The sequence below is a fragment of the Stegostoma tigrinum genome, chromosome 16 (assembly GCF_030684315.1).
Source record: "Stegostoma tigrinum isolate sSteTig4 chromosome 16, sSteTig4.hap1, whole genome shotgun sequence".
Classification (NCBI taxonomy): domain Eukaryota; kingdom Metazoa; phylum Chordata; class Chondrichthyes; order Orectolobiformes; family Stegostomatidae; genus Stegostoma; species Stegostoma tigrinum.
The window spans coordinates 30340238-30363247 of NC_081369.1; the positions used below are offsets into that span (position 1 = coordinate 30340238).

The 23010-nt window shown below is 39.0% G+C and overlaps 1 protein-coding gene across 2 annotated transcripts in view; it reads left to right on the plus strand.

Annotated features, from left to right (window-relative positions):
- Positions 1-23010, plus strand: part of itfg1 (integrin alpha FG-GAP repeat containing 1) — a 257780-nt gene that overhangs the window by 215119 nt on the left and 19651 nt on the right. For both annotated transcript variants that reach the window (XM_059651685.1, XM_059651684.1), the window contains exon 13: positions 10325-10403. In XM_059651685.1, coding sequence (XP_059507668.1) covers positions 10325-10403 — 79 coding nt within the window. The remainder of the gene's footprint in view (positions 1-10324; positions 10404-23010) is intronic.

Below are 23010 nucleotides of genomic sequence, written 5' to 3' on the forward strand. Positions count from 1 at the left end.
CCTAATGATCTCAGGTTCATACATCATGACAGGGTATACAGATCAAACTGCCCAAGGAATGCTTGCAACTGAATTATTTGTTTCTAAATACCACAGTATGTTACACTTTCGTAGTCAAGTGATTTGAATTAGTGTCCTATCAGAAGTAAATTCACGTGCTAGAGTTAGCAGTCAGCCAACTGAGTAATTTCTTAAAATTGTCCTGAAATAGTGACAGGAGTTATGAGAAAATCTCCAAAAGCTAGCTATGCTGTTCTGCTTTCCAAAATTTTCTTTACTGCTTCTCCAAAATAGCTGTGTAGTTTTGCTGTTCCCTAAGGGAACACAATGCATGTACGCAGGTGGGAATGTGTGACATTCTAGTAGTTTTCCAAGATTGGAATTCCCATTCACAATGTACATTCAACCTCCAACTGAAGCAGTACAAGATATGAGTTGGAGCTATACTGCAAGAGCAAATTAGGATTGGTTCAGTGAATTTGAGAAAATGTGCCAACATAAACTTGGAAAAGCATAGGACTGATGTGAATTGAAGTGATGGAAAATAAGAATGCTGTAAAAAGGTGGGCAAGGATGAGTTGAATCCTTCTGTGAATGAGGACAGGTCATTTTAAAGCAATCAACAAGCGTATTGACAACATTTTTTTTAAACAACTTCTGCAATCTTTGGTTGCATCTATTCATGTCATGGTAAATGGATGGCACTAATTATTTAATACAGTTGCAGTAGCCTATAGTCTCAGCCTTTGCACTGAAGTCTGAGTTATCAGAAATCCCCCTGATTCACAGCAAATTCCTGTACAAGGAATCTGGTGGGATTTGTGTAAACAGAGCGAGCAACTACATATCTCCCTTAAATAGCCAGACTGCGTAATCTTTGCCGAGGCATGAACCAGGAAGTGTCTTTTAGGAAAGTTAACTCATTGTAAAATCATGTACAGAAAGCAAAACATAGAGAAGTAAAGAAAGAAAGGATTAAGTGACAAATGAGAAGCAAATTACTTTAAACTATTTTAAAATTGAAACCAAAAATTAAAATGAACAAATGAGACTCGACAACAAATGGTTAATTTTCAGTGCCTGAGAGGTTGTTTAAATCAGTTCTGTAATAAATTTTAATTACTAAACAAAAAACTTACACTGGAATAGCCAAACACTAATTTTCTGTCATGTTTAGTGGGAATTTTTCATGTAAGTACCACACAACATCTTTCTGTTCCATGTGTCTCAATGCTGAGTCTCTTGGTAAGATACAAGGATATTAAAACATTTGGAGGGCCAAGGCAAGCTGGACAGCAACTTGCACCCACACTGATAGCAGGTCGCTTATTTTGATCATGAAATATGTATTACAAGGACTGAGCAAAAAATCTGGCAAGAACAAGTAATTTTAGATCACCTTTCACATATTAATAAGTCATTCTGTAAATAATATGAATATTCAAGACAGAATGTCCTAGTTCTGCATGGGTAGAAATGTGGAGGGTGGAACTCAATTGCATGGGAAGTCAAAATTTACGTTTCTGACAACAGATTAAAGAATTTGTCTTACTCCGTTTCACTGGAATTACAGTTGCAGATTCTGAAATCTTGTTAGCAGTAAGCAAATGAAATATATCTTCAAAGACCTGACTCTATATATGAGGGAGGTACCTCGTGGGATCGATTTCTTTTCTGGGCATTGGTAGGTCCATGCTGCTTCATGCTTTTGACAGAAACTACATCATTAACAGACTGATTCCAAATATATGTTTGAACAATAACCCTAACGAGGCACAAGGAATGCAGCATATTCAGGCCACTACTTCATTAGCAAACTAAATCAGAACAGGTATTAACCAGACCAATGTATTGTGGGAGCATGACTGTCTAAGAAATATAGCCTTTCCAGAGCAGTGAGTCTGCCCAAGAGAGGTGGAGAAAATAATTCACCACGTAATTGCTGTTTAAGGCAGGCAGATGGGTGAAAAAGTGGGCATTTGCCATCTGCAAAAACACGGCTTGGAATGCACCATATGCCAGTGGCAATAAACATCACAACAGAATTTACCCCTTCACAACCAGTTCCTTTCAAAGTACTACTGGGAAGTTGTGTGACATCTCCCAATCAGTCACCAACTAGTTCATGATGAATTCACTGGTACCCTTTCTCGGAAACTACATAAATTTATGCAGTTTACCATGAATCCAGAGAGCTGTGGGATTTGCATACTTTGATGGTTTTATCATGTCCAAGGGCAATTGGTTACACTCATGTGGTGCTCTGAGCTCCTGGCATCATCCAGCCAGATTCCTGAACACGAAGGGATTTAAATCCTTCTGTGTTCAGCTTGTGTAAGATCATAAGTGATTATTCCTGTAGGTGTGTGTCTGCCTTCCACGGAATAGTTGTGTTGTTTACATTCTGCACATTCCAAAGTGCTGTAAATGTTTGTTCCTCTCGCATCATGTCCAAGGCTGGCTCATGGATTACAAGGGGTACTTCCAGAAGCCACAGCTAATGACCCTAATGCAGAACTCCCAAACTTGTGTCTGTGCATCCTGAAGGGCAATGATTGAGCAGACAATTGACCTACTGAAGATGAAGTTCCCACGCCTCGATCACTGAGGAGAAGTCGCCTTGTGTTTGTTGGACTCTGTCTCCATGTTGTTTGCTATGTCCTGCATAACCTATCTGAATAATGACATGGGGGAGATGGACAAGCCAAAGGTACAATCTTGCTTTTGAAGGTTCTTGAGGTCTACGCATTGATTTTCCCTGACAAATCGTTTCCGTGTTCAAGAACTTTCTTCTTTCATTCTCACTAACACCAATATTAGGTGATGGAAGAACATTATGGAATAACACTACCTACCGTATTTGTGTTCCATGTGGAGTATTTAGATTTGGACAAAAGCAGAATTAAGATTTTGTAGACAATACAATACTTAAACTGCCGCAATTGGCAAAGATACTCTCTAGGGCACAATGTTACACCATTCGGGTCATACTGATGATTTTTTGCCATCATACCAATAGCTGTTGCCAGCCAAGTCTGTGATGGGAACAGTGTAGACTATTAGAAGATATATTTTTCAAAGAAGAATCATGCAATATTGTCTTTCGTTTGTGTAGTTAATCATTGGGTACATTTTTACTCACATAATGAAAATTACCCAAGTTATAATATGCTTTGGTCAGAAAATCTATGGATACACTCACGTTTTCAGGAGCAATTTGACAAGCTGCATTCTCATCATCTTGATGTTTGTTACAAAATAGTAGCAAACCAATTGAAAAGTGGTGATTGATTTCAAAAACTAGTTCAATGAAGTAATTCAAAATTTGCAAAGAAAGAACGAAACAAATGTCTACAGCTGGCAGATTCTGCCTAGCTCTAGATATATGTCCTGGCTGAGATAAATTACTGAAATAAACAGAAATAACTGGAAGGAAAAAGGAGGATGAATTTGTTTCTTCAATACAGTTTGAAAAGAAGTGAGACCTTTCTTTAAGATAGTTTTCCAATGTTATCACGAGGGAAACAACTGCAGTTTTTTTTTAATGAAGATCCTGAAATGTCAGAAAACGGGAAGAAAGATTAATGGGGAAACTTTCCTGACCCTCATACACTGGATTGCCAGAAGTTTGCCAAAATTTTAAAATATTTGTTGATTGCAGCACTTATCAGGAAAGGGACCCACAATTTTCCCCATTCATACATTGGAACAAAATCTGCAGGTTCCTTTTAATGCAGTCTGTTTGAACCCTCCTGATTTTCTATTATTTGCTGTGTTCAGGGGATCCAGTGTATTTAGGAGCTGACCAAAAACCTTCATAAAATGCTGTTAAACCAGAGCAAAGAATTTTAATACTTAGTAATTCATTTCCAAGTTTGAAAAAGGAATAAAAATAGTCACTGCAGCAACGATACTGTTTAATATATACTACACTTTGCCCAATTCAGCCAGCTATAACCATGATTTGAGCGAAAGCACAGTAACAAGGCACTACTGTCCTAGCAAGTTTTGAGAAGATTTGTAGCTCAGGTTGAGATTCTGGATGTAAGTTTGCTCGCTGAGCTGCAAGGTTCGTTTTCGGACGTTTCGTCGCCATTCTAGGTAACATTATTAGTGAGCCTCCGGCGATGTGCTGGTGTTATGTTCTGCTTTCTTTCTATTTATTTATTTAGGTTTCCTTGGGCTGGTGATGTCATTTCCTGTGTTGGTGATGTCATTTCCTGTTCTTTTTCTCAGACGGTGGTAGATGGGCTCCAAATCAATGTGCTTGTTGATGGAGTTCCGGTTGGAATGCCATGCTTCTAGGAATTCTCATGCGTGTCTCTGTTTGGCTTATCCTAGGATGGATGTGTTGTCCCAATCAAAGTGATGTCCTTCCTCATCTGTATGTAAGGATACTAGTGATAGGGGGTCATGTCTTTCTGTGGCTAGTTGATGTTCATGTATCCTGGTGGCTAGCTTTCTGTTCTGTATGAATTGTGCCTTAAAACGGGTGTTTCATTTCCCATATAAGCCCGGAAAATCACAGTTATTGGAAAAAGGAGGGGTTGATAGAAACTAAGAGGTTAATTTTTTTGGATGCTCCTGGGATCTTACCTGCTGGTTGGAGAGAAGTGAGAAACCCAAGCACCTGTTTTAAAGAAGGCCCATCAAATAACGTGTCCCTCAGGCAGCAGCCAGTCTTCCCCGGCACTAAGGACTGAGAAGGGTTACAAGTCACGCACACTCAGAGCTGCCAGCCCATCAGAGAGCATAATTGAACGGCAACACACCATGGAAGTGGTAGCTGGTATTGATGCAATATCCAAGAGCTTAGTAAATGTTTGACAGCAGGAAGAGAATTTCAAGGTAGGGGGGATATGGCCAGAAAGAAGGGGATTGGCTCTCAGCACTTCAGTGTCTTTAAACAAGTGTCTCACAAGTACTGTTCATTTGATTGCCATGTTGTCCACATGGTGAGCTCTGCCCCCTCATCATTACTTTAACACTTGCAGCAACAGCATGAGGTGCTTAACTGAGCATTGATTGTACACTTGGCACTGTACATGTCATTTGGCAATGGGGCAGGCAAACCATCTGGGACCTTCCCCGATTAGACCTAATCGAGGTCGAGGCAAGAGGAGCAGCATATTTATGACAGATTTATGATTGAAACCTGGCTTGACTGGTTATATTTCATCTAAATGGTACCCATTTTAATTTTACAAGACCCTAATTTATTTTAAAGCTAGACATGCTAAATGTAATCTCGAATCAATAATTTATTAACTGTAATTCGCCATATTTCACAAAGCAAGGAGGTTGGCCTCCATGAACTGACACTGTTTGTGTAGAGTCTGTACCTGTGCTATTTACATAATTCTGTATTATTCTGTATATATCCAACTGAGCTGCATGTCTGTCTTTTCATTCATCCTTTTTTTTTTGAGGGTTGACCCATGGGCTTTCATTGAACTGATCCGTGCTTACAGACAAAGTGATACAATGGGTTGGCATTGCCTTTTATAGGATGGCTGACTAGGATACTTTACTGCTGTTACTGCATGCTGTTGTTAGAAGAATTTGTAAGCTTATAATCAACCTGCTTACCACTTTATGAATGCCTTCCAATGACAGCAGGTCATGCGACTCTAATCCAAAGCTTCTAGCTCAAAGATACGGATTCTGTTACTCCATCATAAAGTTTCCTAGCCAACCAGCCAACCGAGTTAACGAACCCTAAATATATAGTAGGAAATTACGTGGAATCGACAGCGGAAAAAATACACTGTTCAGCTATTATGTGTGTTAGTCCTGCTTGTACTCTCACAAGCATCTTTGGGTTCTAAATACCGCGTCCCACATGGTTTCCAAACAGCACAACTCCCCTAAATTCTATCTTTCATATGTTACTTTCTGTCTTAAATTTTCTACATTGTCAGGTAGATGCCAGTGTTACGCCTGTACTGGAACAGTACCACTAAAAACTATTTATAATGAATGTACCACTAGGAACCCACTGATGCTTGTCTGGTCAGAGACAATGGGTGCCAAAACTAATCTCCATGGAAAAACACTGCATCGTAAAGATTAGAAAGTGGCCTTAATAATCAGAAAATTGATCATAAAATGTACTTTAAAAATGACTTAACTGTCTGTTTGCATTTTGGTTTAAACAATTTTTTTATCTGAAATTAGCACAATTCAATAGATGAAGAAGAAAGTCAATTTAGTACACAGGACTGCTGTGTTCTGATTTTAATGCATTATCAGATGAAAGATTTTAAAGCCTTAAAGAGCTATAATGTGGATTTACCGAGAGGAAACTAGCCAAGAATATAATGTGATACAAGATGTGTGACTGGTATCATTTTTAGAGTTGGATTTTAAAATATTGGCATATGGGTTGGTTACTTTTGTACAGGGTTTTTTATATATAATTAGGTTAGACAGTCCTTCATAACAGTGACCTAAAATGAATGTAACAGAAAACAGGGTTCTCCAGAGCATTAATAGGAAATTGCTTATTGAATTACATTAGCTTGCTTTTATTATAGACTAACCAAGGATTTATTTTAGTTCAGAAAGGCCCAAGATTAGAAGATTATAGGGCACATTTAAAGAAGACCTGACTGGGATCAGAACCAATTGAAGTTTCTCTACTGTGAACGAACAAAAAACAAGAACAGTACAATACAGGAACAGGCCCTTTGGCCCTCCAAGCCTGCGCCAACATATGACACTTTTCTAAACTAAAAGCATTTTGCTTCTATGCAGACTGTATCCTTCAATTCCCTATTCATGTACCTGTCAAGATGCCTCGTAAATGTTGCAATTGTACCTGCTTCTACCACCTCCTGTGGCAACACATTCCAAGAATTTATCACCCTCTGTTTCAAAAAAAACTTCCCTCACACATCTCCTTTAAACTTATCCCTTTTTACCTTAAACCAGTATCCCCTAGTAATTGACATTTCTATGCTCGGTAAAAGAATCTGACAATCCATTCTATCTGTGCCTCTCATAATTTTGTAAACTTCTACCAGGTCACCCCTCAACCTCTGACCTAATACCCCCCCAAACCAGGCATCATCCTGCTAAACTCTACTGTACCCTCTCCAAAGGCTTCACATCCATCTGGTTGTGTGGCGACCAGTACTGTGTGCAATATTCCAAATTCGCCTAACTAAAGTTCAATACAACTGCGATATGACATGCCAATTTTTATACTCTTTGCCTCGAATGATGAAGGCAGGAAAGAAGGCAATGAGAAAGGAGAAGGAAATGCTTTTCACCTGTAGGATGGTAGAAATACAGAATGTGCTGCCTGAGAGGGTGGAGGAGGCAGATACTCTTGCAACACAGCACTTAAAATGCCAAGTGCAGGTATTTGGGATTAATATTGTTCCAGTGATAGTAGGAACTGCAGACGCTGGAGAATCTAAGATAACAAGGTATAGAGCTGGATGAACACAGGCCTAGCAACATCAGAGGAGCAGGAAGGCTGATGTTTGGGGCCTAGACCCTCCTTCAGAAATTTAATTTGGTGTTTGTTGGTTGGCATACACATGGAAGGCCAAAGGGCCTATTTCCGGGATGTCTGGAAAAGGGAATAAAAATCAGCCAATGAACCAAAAAAGCCAGCTATGCCATTGTTCTGATAATATAAGCTGGTCTTTCTTGCCTTTCCAACAAAATCTGGAAAAATACCATTACTTCAGTTGTAAGATTTAGTTTGTGCAATTTCCAAATGAGAAGTGTTTGGTTAGACATTTGCACATCATCAAAAGTTGAGAAATTCTAAGCTGTCAAGTGTTGCTAGGATACATGTAAGAAAAATTCACCATGAGGAAGCAAAACTGGATAGAATCAGTTTTTGTCAAACTTAAAGATTTGGCATAGAGGAGTAGTTTCTTTGGGTTTAAACCCTTTAACAGGTAATGTCAGAAAAGCAGGTGAAACTTTGTTGTGTATTTTAAAATAGCTTCGACTTCTTGTTTTCTTTTGTTGTAATAAATTTCTGCGTCATGTGGCTTTCAGTGGTTGATCATGTTAATTACATTTTTTTTTCAGAAATGATCTGTCAGGCTAGATTTTATTCTGGATTCTCTCTCGCCCAGTCATACTAGCAGCTGGGTGGTACATAGGTAACAATAATAACAAATGATCAAAAATATTTATTAGTATTTAAAAATGAATGTAGCTCACATAAATAATGGAGATAGAAACAGGATCATTTATTATGAGGAATGAAGAAATGGCATTGTGAACAAAAGATATTGCACAAATAGTTTGTTTGTCTTCACAAAGTAAAGCAACAATTATATTCAAAATAGAGTGTATCCAGTTGTGCCCAACGAGAATGAGGAACTTACACTAATTAATAGAGAAAATAAGTGAAGAAATTTGAAGGATTAAAATCTGTCAAATCTCCAAGATTTTCCAAAATTTCCTAGATTCTAGAAATGTCCCAGCAGTTGAAAGTTAGCAAGTGAAATATTACTATTCAATGAAAGAATGAAAGAAAAAAGTGTACTCCAGGCCAATTAGTTTGACTTCAGTCATAAGGAAAATGCTGGGATCTATTTATTTGGTCATAACTATGGAAAACTTATGGAAAATCATGGAATAATTAGAAAGTCCAACATGGTTTTATTAAAAAGGAAATTGTTTGACAATTTTATTAGAACTTGTGGAGGACGTAGCTCTGGGTTAGATAAAAGGATCCGTTCGACGTAATAATCTTATGTTTCGAAAAGACATTTGACAGGGTGCTACAAAAAGCCTAATGCTGAATGTATGGATTTGAGGTAATATAGTAGCGTTAATAAAGGAATTATTAACAAAGAGCTGGGATAAATAGATAATTTTCAAGTTGATGGGCTATAATTAGCAGTGTGTCACAAGCATCAGTGCTGCAGCTTCAGTTATTTTGAATCTCTATCTATGACCTAAACAAACAAACTGAGAGTAACACATCCACATTTGCTGCTGATACATAACTGTGTGTGAATAAGGAGGATGCAAAAAGGCTGCAAAGAGATAGTAAAAGATGAATGGAATAGGCAGCAAGGTGTAGATCAAGGATAAGATTACTCACTGTGATAGTATGAAAGGAAAACAAGAATGTTTTATTTAAAGGGCTTGAAACTTTTAAATGTTAATATTCAGAAACTTGAGTGTACTTGTACAAGGAACATAAAAGGCTAACATGTAGCCACAACAAGCAATTAGGAATCAAAGTGACATTTTGGCTGTTACTGCAAGAAATTTGGAAGTATAAGAATAAAGGAGCAATGCTGGTTAAAGGCTTTGGTGGGACTATTCATAGAATATTCTGCAGTTTCATATTTATGGAATAATACACATACAATGGAGACAGTACAGCATCAACTAGATTGCTTCCTGTGATGAAATAAGAGTTGTCCTATGATAAGAGATTCTGGACTTGAGATTTCCTTGAAATGTACATGATTCTGAAAAGGCTTGACAGGGTAGTACAGAGTTCTTGTTTCCACTTGAAGAGAAATCAAACATAGTCTCAGGATATGAGGTCATTCATTTAGGCCTGAAGTTAGGCGAAATTCTTTCACTCAGCAGGCTGTAAATTTTTGAGGGTTGTGCATGCTGCACTGTTGAGTATATTCAAGGCTCAATGAGAGATTTTTGATCTCTTAGGGTAACAAAAGATATGTGGGAAAGTGGACATTATTGAATATTGAACAGGTTGAATGTGTTAACTGGTTCTCTCCTGCTGCTATATCTTGTGTTTTTTAAAATGACTCCCCAGTCACCAAGAACATCTTTCCTGTATTTACCTTTTCTAGCCCTGTTAGAATCTTACAGGTTTCTATGAGACTCATTTCATTCTTCTCAACTCCAGTGAATACAGCCCTAACTGATCCATTCTCTCTGAATACATCAGTTCTGCCATCCGAAAAGTCAGTCTGTTAAATGTTTGTTGCACTCCTACCATAGCCAGAACAACTTTTCAAAAACAGGAGACCAAAACTGCACACAGTATTTCAGATGTGGTCTCCCAAAGGCCTTGTATATTTCCTCTGAATGCAAAATTTATTTGGAGTTATTGAGTGAGGAAAAGTTCTGGAAATATTTCTTTAGACAGAGGATCATCAGAGCATGTTACATTTTTTAAGGAAAATTGGAAAAAGAAGTTTCAAGTTGTCGACGATACAGGCATGTAACATAGCTCAATGGGATTAAGCACTTCCTCTTAATATGAAGAAATTTAATTAATTGCTCAGATTTCACTTTTTTAAAGCTTATTTGCTAAGCTGTGTGTGTAATTTGTGTAGACTCATTTGATTTATTTTTCTTCCGGTAGCCATTTGGGGTGAATCAGCCTGGGCCATACATCATGTACACAACTGCAGATGCAAATGGATACCTTAAAAATGCATCAGGTGGGTAAAGTTAAAACTCTGGTCTAATACAACTTATTTTTGCAATTTGTTTTCACTAGTGTGTTTAACAGAGGTAATTTCATCAAATCACTAAAAAGAAATAGAATGAATTGAACTGGGATGACTGAAGGTACTTCAATAAGGTATCGCATTTGAAATCAAGTCTACCAAATAGCACTCAGGAATTGTTTCTGAATAGCCCTCAATGAAATACATTCATTCAATTTTAATAATCCTGCACCAACAGGGATTTTGCATTACTTAATTTTAAATTCAGTGTTGGATGTGGCCCCTCTGGTTCATCTTGTTAATTAATAGATCTGTGATTCTCATGTCTATAATTTCAATATTTTATTTACAATGAAATTGGTTCTGCCTTACGTTCATGTATCAATCATAATAAACATAGAAACACTAAGCATTCACATTATCCATATCAGCTTGTTTAATGAAACTTTTAAATGCCAAAGGTTCACATCTGGTGTCCAAAGTTCAAGCTGGACAAGTCAGGTTACCAAAGTCCACTAACTTTTAAGCTTGTTTCACAACATTTCTGCTCAGTAACAAGATGCTGTGAGCTATACTCCTTGGCAAAACAGTTACTGTTTCTTTCCTGTTCTACAATCTACGTACTGACCTGTCTCTTGATTTCCCATGTTCTGATTTTCAGCGTTCTCTGCCAGCATACTCTGTGCCCTTAGTAACCTGCTCAACTATCTAAACTTAAGCCGTGTTATGCAACTACACTCAGTTGTTCATGTAAATACTGTACTTGTGTTAACCCCTAAAGTAGCTGTCTAATTTTGCTCAGGCCATTTATTTTCCAAAGATATATTTGGCACATAATGCTCCTTCTAAACTGGCAAGTCCCATGATGCTTTCACTCGTATCACATTTTGTTTTTCTATTACCCTTAAAGCTGACATAGCTTCAAATTATAAATTAAAATAAATAAAAACTTAAAATTCTTGAACTGAAAATAGTCATCAAGTTTATGATTTGCAGATTTTGTCTCCTATACTTGTCCTGCTCTTTGAAAAGTTTCAAACAACAATATTATTCTAACAGTCAACCAAATTGTGTCAAAACAATGTCATTATTCCTGATTTTAAGAGCATGTTTCTCACAGTAAAACATAACTGTTTTAAAAAAAATTGTGTTGTTTTGAAGCGATACGTTTACAGGCAATCCAAGTGGCTTGGTTTAAATGTCAGAGAATTCAGCACAGGGAACAGAGAAGGAATTGAAGTTGCATTTGAGGAGTAAACCCAGGAAGAGACAGTATTTTTCTTCCTCGCTATGCTAATATATAATGGTGCAGCAAGCAGACATGTAAGAATGTAGAGGTAGCAAGAACTGCAGATGCTGGAGTCAGAGACAACACCATGTGAAGCTGGAGGAAGACAGCAGGCCAGGCAGCATCAGAGGAGCAGGAAAGTTGACATTTCGGGTTGGGACCCTTCTTCAGAAAAGCCTTAATTTTAGAGCTATCACAATGCAATTTAATTTGCTTTGTGTAGGCTGAAGAGGTTTAGTTGTTTTTGCACATAACAATATTGTGTACTACGAATACATGAATTAATGCCATGGCCTGGATTTGTGGTAATAATAAGTAAGTGCTCACTAAGTAAGTGTAAACAGGATTTGTGGCCTTCACACACAAAAGCAAAGTCAGGAAGTCATCATCTGATTTATGTAACTGCTCCATATATTTGCTATACTGTTTCCCTACTGATAAACTCAGAATTGAAACATGTGGAAAGCTGTGACATTTGCAGTACTTATTTAACACTAGTTACCCACAAAATGTGCCTGGAGAGCTTTGGGCTCGCACATTAAAATTAGCTGAATCTTGAACAACGTGATAATTCTTAATTACTGCCAAATTATTTTAAATTAAAAATATACTTCTACACATGTGAATTCGCCTGTCTTCAAATTTTAATTATTCTTAGATTTTTATTTTAAAAGCTACTTTTTCTTTGTTAAATTGTAGAAATGCAATTTTATTCCACAATTCAGGATCAGCCATTACAATGATTAAGAAATATTTTGCTAAACACTTAGTGATATCATTCTAGGCTATGGGCCAAGCGCTGAGAAATGGGTTTCAAGTACGTAGATGTTGATGACAAATGTGAACGTGATGGCTGCAAAGCCTCTTTCCATAATGTAATACTCTATGATTCTGTGAGACATCTTTGTGTGCCCTTTCAGGCATGGCCCAAACCTACCTGATTTTCTCTGTCTTCTATAAATAATGTAATAAAAAGGCTTGAGTCAGGAACATGATGGCATAGTTTCCACTTGCCTGGGTACAACAACATGGAAGAAGCTTGCCATCGTCAGGATAAAGCAGCTGACTTGTTCAGCACTTCCCTTCCACTACATTCAACATTTATTCCCTTTGTCACCAGTGGCAGCAATGTATGTTTAAGATGCACTGCAGTAACTCATCAAGGCTCCTCTGACAGCACCTTCCAAACTCAGAACCTGTACCATCTAGAAGAAGGGTAGCAGATATAAGGAAACGTGGCCAATTACAAGTTCCTAAACAAGCCATATGCTATAGTATCATGGAACTACATTGCCATTCCTTCACTCCTGCTGGGTCAAAATCTGGAGCTCACTTCCTGTAACAGTGCTGTGGGTGCCCCAATGATCCCAACACCCCATAAGATGCAGCACTTCAAGAGGACAGCTCACTGTAACCTTCTCCAGGGCAACTAAGGGAGGGTAATAAATGCAGACCTAACTAGCAACATCCACATTCTATAAATAATGAGGAAAAGTCATAAACAATAGTAAGATTTCCTCCAATTCCTAGTTTTATGAAGCTAAAGTAATACATTCAAAAACAAATTGCTCGAATCTGCCAAAAAAAGGTGATCATAGGAATATTCTCACAAATTTTGCAACATCTTCAACATGCAACAACAAAAGGGTATTTTTGCAATTGTGATTTAAACTGTGTAATCTATCAATATTTAATATCATTTACATTAATTTTTTGAATTTTAAACGAGTATGTTGGGTTTGTGTGTCTGGAGTTCAAGTTGTGAGTATTTTTGCAGTTCTGCTGATTTTAAAAGACAGAATTGGAGACTTCCTGGAGATTGGATTTTGTTTTCATTGGGAGAATTAATAATGAACAAAACCAATGATGTAGCCTTCAGATAGAAGACTCTTGTGGGGCGGGGGACATATTTAGACTGAGGAGAATCACCCATAGCTTGGAAAGAAGCTTTTTACTTTTAATTGGGGCAGTTTATTTTCAAGCTTAGTTGAAGTTGGATGGGCAGAACTGTTGCTCCTGAAAAAGGGAGGTTATTTTAGGACTATTAATAAAGAAGCTACATCAGTATAAGCAGTTCTGCTGAAAAATTCCAGACCAGAAGTGCTTCGTTATAATGAAGAGATTATTGAGGCTGAGAAAGTCTAAGCTCCAGGAAGAGGCAATAGATTCTCAAGATGGGAATTTAAGGCACCATTTAATTAAGCCTTCAGATTTGAAAGAGAAGGGAATTCTCTGTGATATTTGAGCACTGTAAAGGAAGATTTTTGAGGTTAATGAGATTTGTATTTTACCACGTGCTTTGAAATCCTTAAATTTGTATAAAGTGTAAATAGTTTCAATATTGTATTTTATCTTCATTTTGTTTGTGTTATAAGCTTCTGTTTTATTATTAAACCCATATCTGCAACATTAATAAGCATGAGTGAGTTGCCAGAGGACTGGAAGGTGTCTAATGTAGTGCCTTTATTTAAGAGAGACTGTAAGGAGAAGACGGGGAACCTTAGATCTGTGGTCTGACTTTGGTGGTGAGTAAGTTGTTGAAGGTAGGATTTCTATGCATTTGGAGAGGTAAGAAATGATTAGGGAGAGTCAACCAGGTTTTGTGCAAGGGAAAAATGGCTCTCAAATGTGAGTGATTTTTTTTTTGAGGAAGTAGCCAGAAAGATTGAGAGCAGAACAGTAGACATTGTTTACTTGGATTTTACTAAAAGACTTTGACGATGGCTTGGTTCTGCATGATAGACTAATTAGTAAAGTTTGATCACCTGGGATTTAGGATGACCTTGCCAATTGGTTACAAAATTAGCTTTACGATAGGAAACAGAGGACGATGGTAGAGAGTTGCCTTTCAGACTGGAGGCCTATGACCTGTGGTGTTCTAAAGCGACTGGTACAATGTCCATAGAGTGAAGCTGGATGAACACAGCACGCCAAGCAGGAAAGTTTGACGTTTTGATTCGGGACCTTTCTGAAGATGAAGAAGGGTCCCGACCCGAAACGTCAAACTTTCCTGTTCCTCTGCTGCTGCTTCGCCTGCTGTGTTCATCCAGCTTTACACCGTGTTATCTCAGATTCTCCAGCAACGGCAGTTCCTACTATCTCTGGTACCATGTCCACTTCTTTTTGTCATTTATATAAATGATTCGAATTAGAATATATGAGGCATGGTTGGTAAGTTCGTGATAACACTAAAATTGGTGGTACAGTGGACAGTGAGAAAGGTGATCTAAGATTACAAAGAGATTTTGATCAATTGGGTAAATGGGCTGAGGAGTGGCATATGCAGTTTAATTGGATAAATATGAGTTATTGTATTTTGGTAAAACACAAAACAAGAGGACTTACGCAGCTAATGCGAGGGCCCTGGTTGGAGAACAGAGAAACCTAGGGGTCCAGGTACATAATTGGTATCACAGTCAAGGTAGTTACGAAGATGTTGAGCATGCCTGCCTTCATTACTCAGACTTTGAGTATATGCATTGGGAAATCACGTTGAGGTCATACAGGATGTTGGTGAGGCCTGTTCGGGTTGCCCTGCTATCAGAAGGATATTATTAAACTGGACAGATTTCAGAAAAGATTTATCAGGATGTTGCTGGGAATGGAGGGGGTTTGAGTTATAAAAACAGGCTGGGATGTTTTTCACTTAAGTGTAGGAGTTTGAGGGGTGACCGTATAGGGGTGTATAAAATCATGAGGGGCATAGACAAGGTGAATAGCCAAGATCTTTTCCCTAAGATGGGTGTATTCAAAACTAGGGAGCTTTTTTTAAGATAAGAGGCGAAAGACTTTTAAAAAGACATGAGAGTGATTAGTCTGTTGAATGAACTGCCAGAGGAATGGTAGATACAGGTACAGTTACAATGTTTAAAAGACATTTGGAAAAGTACATGAATAGAAAAGGTTTGGAGGGACATGTGCCCAAACATAGGCAGGTAGGACACGTTTAGTTTGGGAACAGAGGTCGGGCGTGAACTACTTGGACCTAAGGATCTGTTTCCATGCTGTATGACTGTATAACTCTATTAGGGGTTTGTGTTTCAGTTAAAGAGCACCTTGTTAAAACCAAAGAGAAAACAAAATGTGATCTATCAAGCCAGGGTTCAGCCTGAGATCTGACTTATCCGGTGATGCCATCAGCTGGTTTCATAACACAAAACGGACTGGATGATGGAATTGTACCAACTTTGACTTTGTCTTGTAAAGAAAGATGCACTCATAACTGTTTTAACAATTTAAACTGCATTTACACTTCGATGCTAAATAACTTTCTTCTGGGCGTTTTTACAATCCCATCATTGTCAATGAAAGCATAAAAGCAGTAATGTTAAGTCCCTACCACATAAATTGGAGCAGTTCAAGAAGGTGGTTCATTATTGCTTTCTTAAGGACAATTAAGAATAGACAATAAATGCTGTCCTTGATGGCAATGACTGCATCCCAAGGATGAATATGTACATATTCAAAAATCAGGCAACTGTTTTGTGATTTAGTGAGTCAACGATTTCTTTCTCTAAAGGTGTTGCTTTTTTTTTATTGAGTATTTCAATTTGATCAATGTTAGGTACTCAATGTCTAACTTGCCTTGTCCAACTTAGCCACTTTCTTCAATTGAATCTTGGGATACTTGAATGTAGCAGTACCTGTTAATATGGTAGTTAATAATGCAAAAAGGAGACATGTCTTTATCATTTGAGTCATAGATTATAAGTGCAGAAGGTTATATTGGAGCTGTACAGAACTTTGGTTAGGCCACAGGTGAAGTATTGTGTGTAGTTCTGGCCACTACACTATAGGAAGGATGTGATTGCACTGGAAAGGATACAGACGAGATTCACTAGATTGGTATCTTGCATGGAGTGTTTTAGCTATGAAGATAGGCTGAATCTATACAGCTGTTTTCTTTACAGCAGAGAAGGTTGAGGGGCAAACCTGAGAAAGATGTATTTATAGGATTGAGGGGCATGGACAGAGTAGGTGGAAAGCAGTTCTTTAGTCCCCTTTAGCTAAAGGGTCAGTAACAAGGGGGCACAGGTTCAAAGGTGGTAGGCAGGAGATTTAGAGAGGATTTGAGGAAACCTTTCTTCACCCAGAAGATTGTGGGAATCTGGAATGCACTGCCTTGCAGAGTAGTTGAGCTGGAAAACCTCATACCCTTTAAAAAGTGCATGGATAAGTACATGAAACATCATAGCAATCAGGTCTGTGGACCAAGTGCTCGAATGTGGGAACCGTAGAGAAACACCTTTGAGAACTGAGTGGCATTGAATAACATAAAGGAGAATAAAAGTAAAAAAACACATTAGGAGTTGAACAAAGAAAGCAAAGTGTTATGTATGTGGGAAAACAATTTCAAAAGCAGCAATAGCAACTGGAATACTGACACAATAGAAGAGAAAGAGAATTGTTCAAATGGGATTGGAGTGCTAAGAGAGGAGGCTCGTCAGTTTATGAAAGATGATCGATAATATGGTAAATCTTCTGGTCTTTACTAGAAGTTACTAGAGGAAAAAAAATCAAAGTTTTTTTTTAATCCATTCATGAGATGTGGGTGTTGCTCATTAGGCCATCATTTATTTTTCATCCTTAATTAATCTGGAAAAGGTGGTGGTGAGTGCCTTCTTGAACTGCTGCAGCCTTTGGAGACACAATGATGTTAGGAAGGAAAATCCTAGCTTTTGACCCAGTAATAGTGAAAGGATGCTGTCGTAGTTCCAAGTCAATGTGGTGTGTGACTTGGAAGGGAGCTTATAGGTTGTGGTATTCCCATGCATATGACATTCTTGTCCTTTTAAGTCAGGGTTACAGATTTAGAGGATGCTGCCAGAGGAGCTTTGGTAATTGACTGCAGTGCATCTTATAGATGGTATAGAATGATGACAATATGTTAGTGGTGAGGGAAATGAAGGTAGGAAGTGACTTTCTCTTCTCAGAATTCTAGCCTCTGGGATGCTCATGTAGCCACATTTCTCCAGCAAAACTCAATGCAAGCTGGAGGACAAAACCTTATCTTCCACTAAGGGACCTTGCAGCTTTCAGCAATGAACACCAAGTTTAACTATTTTAGAGCACACACACCCTCTCCCTTGTATGTTACCTCCCCCACTAGCCCTGGCCATGTTATGAAATGGGTTGTGTTCAGTACAGCCACATGATCCTCGAGTCTTCACAGCCCACCCATTACCAACTGTCTAGCTTTGTTGTTCCCTAGCCAACAATTAATAATCCCTTTGTCTGCCTACCTTTGCTTTCTGTTTATGGGTTCTCTCACCACCTACTTACCCACACCTGCATCAACTGCAAACGGCTTAAATTCCACCTTTACCTCCCTGCTTCCAGTTCTGGGCAAGGGTCACAGGATTCATCATTAACTCTGTTTTCCCTCCACAGAAACTGCTGCACCATGAGTTTCACCAGCAACTTCTGTTTTGCTTGTTTCTGATTTCCAGCAGCCAAAGTTCTTTAACAAAAACATTGCTGGAGAAACTTAGCAGGCCTGGCAACATCTTTAGAGAGAGAGAGCAGAGTTAATGTTTCAGGTCAAGTGACTCTACTTCAGAACTGATGGTAGCTAGGAAAAGGTGATGTAGATGCAAAAGAAAGCAGGGAGGGGAAGGAGTTAAGAATAGGTGAAAATGGAGTCTAGAGAGAGAGAGAACAGCGGTTGGACAGATAAGGGAATGGACAATGGAAATTCAGGGAGGAAGAAAAGCAGCTAATGTGGACCATTAGTGGATGAAAATGTGTTGGTTGTGATGAAAGCAATCCATGTGATGACAAGGCCCAGGATGGATAAAGGACATGGAAGAAGGTGCTCAGGCTGTCAAACCATTGCATTTGATATAGAGTCCTGAAGGCTGCAGGGGTCCCCAAGTGGAAAAATGAAATTCTTGTTCTTCCAGCTTTCACTGAGCCTCGCTGGAGCACTGCAACTGGCCCAAGACAAAAACATTGGCCTGTCCACTGTCCTCAGCCTACATTTCTGCCCTTCAGCCTTTTTCATCCTTCCAACAGCACCAGTAGGATACCCCTCCTCACTTACCACACCAGCATCCACATCCAAAGTATTATAAGCCACCGTTTCTGCAACCTTCAATCAAATCTACCACCAGACGCACACTTCCCTCTCCTCCCTTGTTAGTGTTCCACAGGACCAGTCCCCTCTGGGAGTCCTTATCCACTCCTCCTCTGCTCCTTTTACAGGGGAAATGAAATGCAGACTGGGCAATCGTTTTACACAACACCTGCATTCTGTTAGCAAAAATGACCCTGAGCTTCCACTTGCCTGCTACTTTGACACACCACTATGTTCTCTGACCAACAGCGCCGACTCCAGCAAAGCTCAGCACAAGCTGAAAGAACAGTATCTTCTCTTCTGTTTGGGGACCCTGAACCTTCAGGACTCAATGTCAAGTTCACCAATTTTAGGGTCTGAGCATCCATTCTTAAGCTGGTCCCACACCTCAGGCCTTGTCATCAATGGGCTGCTTTCATCATAGCCAAACCAATTCCACCCACTAATGACCTCCATTAGCAGCTTTTCTTTCTACTTGGCTCACCATTGTCCATTCCCTTGTCTGCCCAACTGCTGTTCTTTCTCACGATACTCTATTTCCACCTATCATTTACTGTCTCCCCTACCGTCTGTTATCAAGAAGGATCACTAAACTCAAACTGTTCTCCTCTACTTTCTCTCCACAGATGCTGCTAGACACACTGAGTTTCTCCAGCAATTCCTGCTTTTTTTTGTTTCAGATTTGCACCAGCTGCAGTACTTTGACTTTTGTATCACCACAGTATGGCTAGGCCAGTTCAGCTTCCGATCAGTGGTATTGTCAATGAGGATTCAGCAATGCTAATACCATTGAATGTCAAGGGCGATGCTTAGATTCTCTCTTGTTGGAGATTGTTGTTGTCTGGCCCTTATGTGCTGTGAACATTTCTTGCCACTTGTCAGCCCAAGCCTGCATATTGCACTGGTCTTAATGTATTTGGAAATGATCTGCTTCAGTATCTGATGAGTCACGAATGGTGTGAAATATTACACAGTAATTGTCAAACATCCCCACTTCTGACCTTACGATAAATTCCATTGATAACACAGCTGAAGATGGTTGTTCCAACTGTCAGTTTAGAATGAGACACATTATACTTAAAAGATGAATTTAAGTAATTTGGTTAAGCTAAAGGAAGTAAAAGGAAAGTACTGCAAATGGTTGGAATCTTAAACAAAAATAGAAAGTGCTTGAAAAAACTCAGTTAATCTGGCAGGATAATTAAGAGAGAAACAGAATTAATTTATTGAATTGAATGTGACTTTTCTTTGGAGTAGATACAGCCAAACCTACTAAGCTTTTCTAGCACTTTCTGTTTTTATTTCAGCTAAAAGAATGCAAAATAACCGGGTTTGATTAACTACATTCTAGGGTCCCAACAAAGTTGATGGAGGAAACTGCAGGCAACCTAACAGTTTTAATTCAGGACTCTGTTGTGTGCATGTGTGCCAGAGGACTGACAATTGTCACTGATGCCCTTGTTTTTAAAAGGAGCCAAACAAATAATTTCAGGTCAGTGAGTTTCACATGTTTGGTAGGAAAATTTAGAAATTCTTAATCCTTATTAGAATTTTAAAAGCTGCATATCTAGATAAGGATAAAATAGTAAATATATCTAACTAGCATTTAAAAACAGGAATTGTGGTGCTTGACTAATCCCAGAAAGCTCTGTCTAGTTGTCAGACTTATACAGAAGAAATGCAGTGGATGAACTTCAGTAAAGCCTATGACAAAGTACTATAAAGGAAATGATGTAAGATTATTAGCTGTGAAATTTGGGCAAATTTAGAAAACGTAGCTAAAAATTGGTTCGAGGCAAGGAAACAAATTTGGACATTATTTCCAGAGTGATTGAAAGTATATTGCAGTGTCCCTAAAATTTCATTTCTAGGATTATTAAAGTCCATTGTACATACTATATTGTGTAGGTTCCAATCCAGAGAGAGTAGTTCCAAATTCAAAGTTAACACCAAAAGAGATGATATAATTAATTATTTACAACAGCAAAGAATACTACAAATGAGTGTTGATCGTATAGACAAATGGGAGAAAGGGTGCTAAATGAGATTTGTTGCTGTTAAGTGTGATTTGTTACATTTTATTTTTTTTTTAAAAATCACTGCGAATGGAAGCAGGTTTGGAGAGCTGGAAAATATAAAAATTTGTGCGCACAGGACATCAAAGGCAATTCTGTTGACCATTCTATGATTTAAAAAAAAATGTTTGAATCCGAGATTTTATCACATAATGTTTGAAATGTAAAAATCAAGAGCACCTACAGAATCTTAAGACCTAAACATTAAGCTCCACTGTATCTGAAAGAAATGGAAACTTTAGAGAGACTACAATGTAGAATATTGATACGAAAGCAAACTGCCAGAAATACTCAACAAGTCATACAGCATCTAAGGGGAGAAAAAAGTTAATATTTCAGGTTGAAGTTCATTCACAGGTTACAAAAATGGAGCTGGAATAGATTTTAAGCAAGAGCAATGAAAGTGGGGAAGGGATGGGCAAAAGGGAAGGTTGTAATGCGTCGGCAGGGAGGAAAGATTGAAGGGCAAAGGAGTTGATGGTAATATTACCATCAAAAATACAACAGATGTGCCGAAAAAAGATTTCATTGGCAGACTTATGAACAACTGATAACTGAAAACAAAATAAAGCCCAAAATGAAGAAAAGAGAAAGGAAAAGAGATTTCAGGTATATTTTTCTCTTGTAAAGGTGAACACAGGAGGTAGCAACCTGAATGATTAATTTCACCAAGTGTGATCAAAGTAAGACCTGAGAAATGTCCTGCCCTTACAGAGATAACTGAAATAAAATCAATCATTGAAATAAGTGAAGTGTAAACCCTAGACAGGCCAGAATGACTCAAACCAAACAAATTACTAGGGACTGCAGAAAATGCAGTGATGTACTGTGCCTGGACAAAGCATTTGACAAAGTCCCTCGTGAAAGGTATCAGCATTCAAAGTTGTAGAGATTCCTGATAAATCTTGGGAATGAATATGAGACTAGTTAATGAGTTGTCAGCAGTGTTCATTATTTGAGCTTTGTCAGGCTAGAGAAAGTGACCCAATATTCGCTGTTGTCTTTCATTACAGAAAAGACCTTGCTATAAAAGTGGATCCGTATCTACTGGATAAGGACAAGACCAGACTTTTGCCTATACCCTTATCCCTTTGTATAAGCAATGAATGATCCAGCATCTGCTTGAGGTTCATCTGAAGTTGGGCTGCACTAAGGGAATTCAGCTTTGGGAATTATCTGCCACACAGAAGATATATTAGCTTACCTGAACAGGGGACCAGTAGCTATCATCAATAACCCTGGTTATGCCTTCCCCATGTAGCTTGCAATTCAACCACAAATCCCCAGTTGCTATCCTGGTGCCAATATCTTTCTCAGTCACGGAGATTGCAGATGCCTGACCTTGGTTCACAGACCAATTCCTGGGACCATTCCTGATGACTGCATTTGCATTTTCTTAATTCCAGCTCCAAAAGAGAATCCCTGTGGCCATTGTTTCAGAGATGATAGGAACTGCAGATGCTGGAGAATCTGAGATAGCCAGGTGTAGAGCTGGATGAACACAGCAGGCCAAGCAGCATCAGAGGAGGAGGAAACCTGACGTTTGGCCTCGACCCTTCTTCAGAAATGGGGGAGGGGAAGGAGGTTCTGAAATAAATAGGGAGAGTGGGAGAGGCGGATAGAAGATGGATAGAGGAGAAGATACGTGGAGAGGAGACAGACCAGTCAAAGAGGCGGGGATGGACCCAGTAAAGGTGTGTAGGTCGGGAGGTGGGGATTGGATAGGTCAGTTCAGGGAGGACGGACAGGTCAAGGGGGCGGGATGAGTTTAGTAGGTAGGAGATGGGGTGGGACTTGGGGTGGAAGGAGGAGACAAGTGGAAGGATGTTAGGGAGACGGGGATGAGCTGGGCTGGTTTTTGGATGTGGTCGAGGGAGGGGAGATTTAAACCTGACTGCCCTGGTTGACCCATTGTTGCTGCCTGCTCCTGCCCCACCAAACATATCTCCGCCTGTCTCGACTCCATTTTCTTCCCCTTAGTCCAGGAACTCCCTACCTACATCTGTGATACCACCCACAACCTCCACCCCCTCCAGAACTTCTAATTCCTCAGTCCTCAACACCTCATCTTTACCAGGGATGTCCAGTCCCTATACATCTGCATTTCCCATGCAGAAGGCCTCAAGGCCCTCCGCTTCTTCCTGTACCGCAGGCCTGACC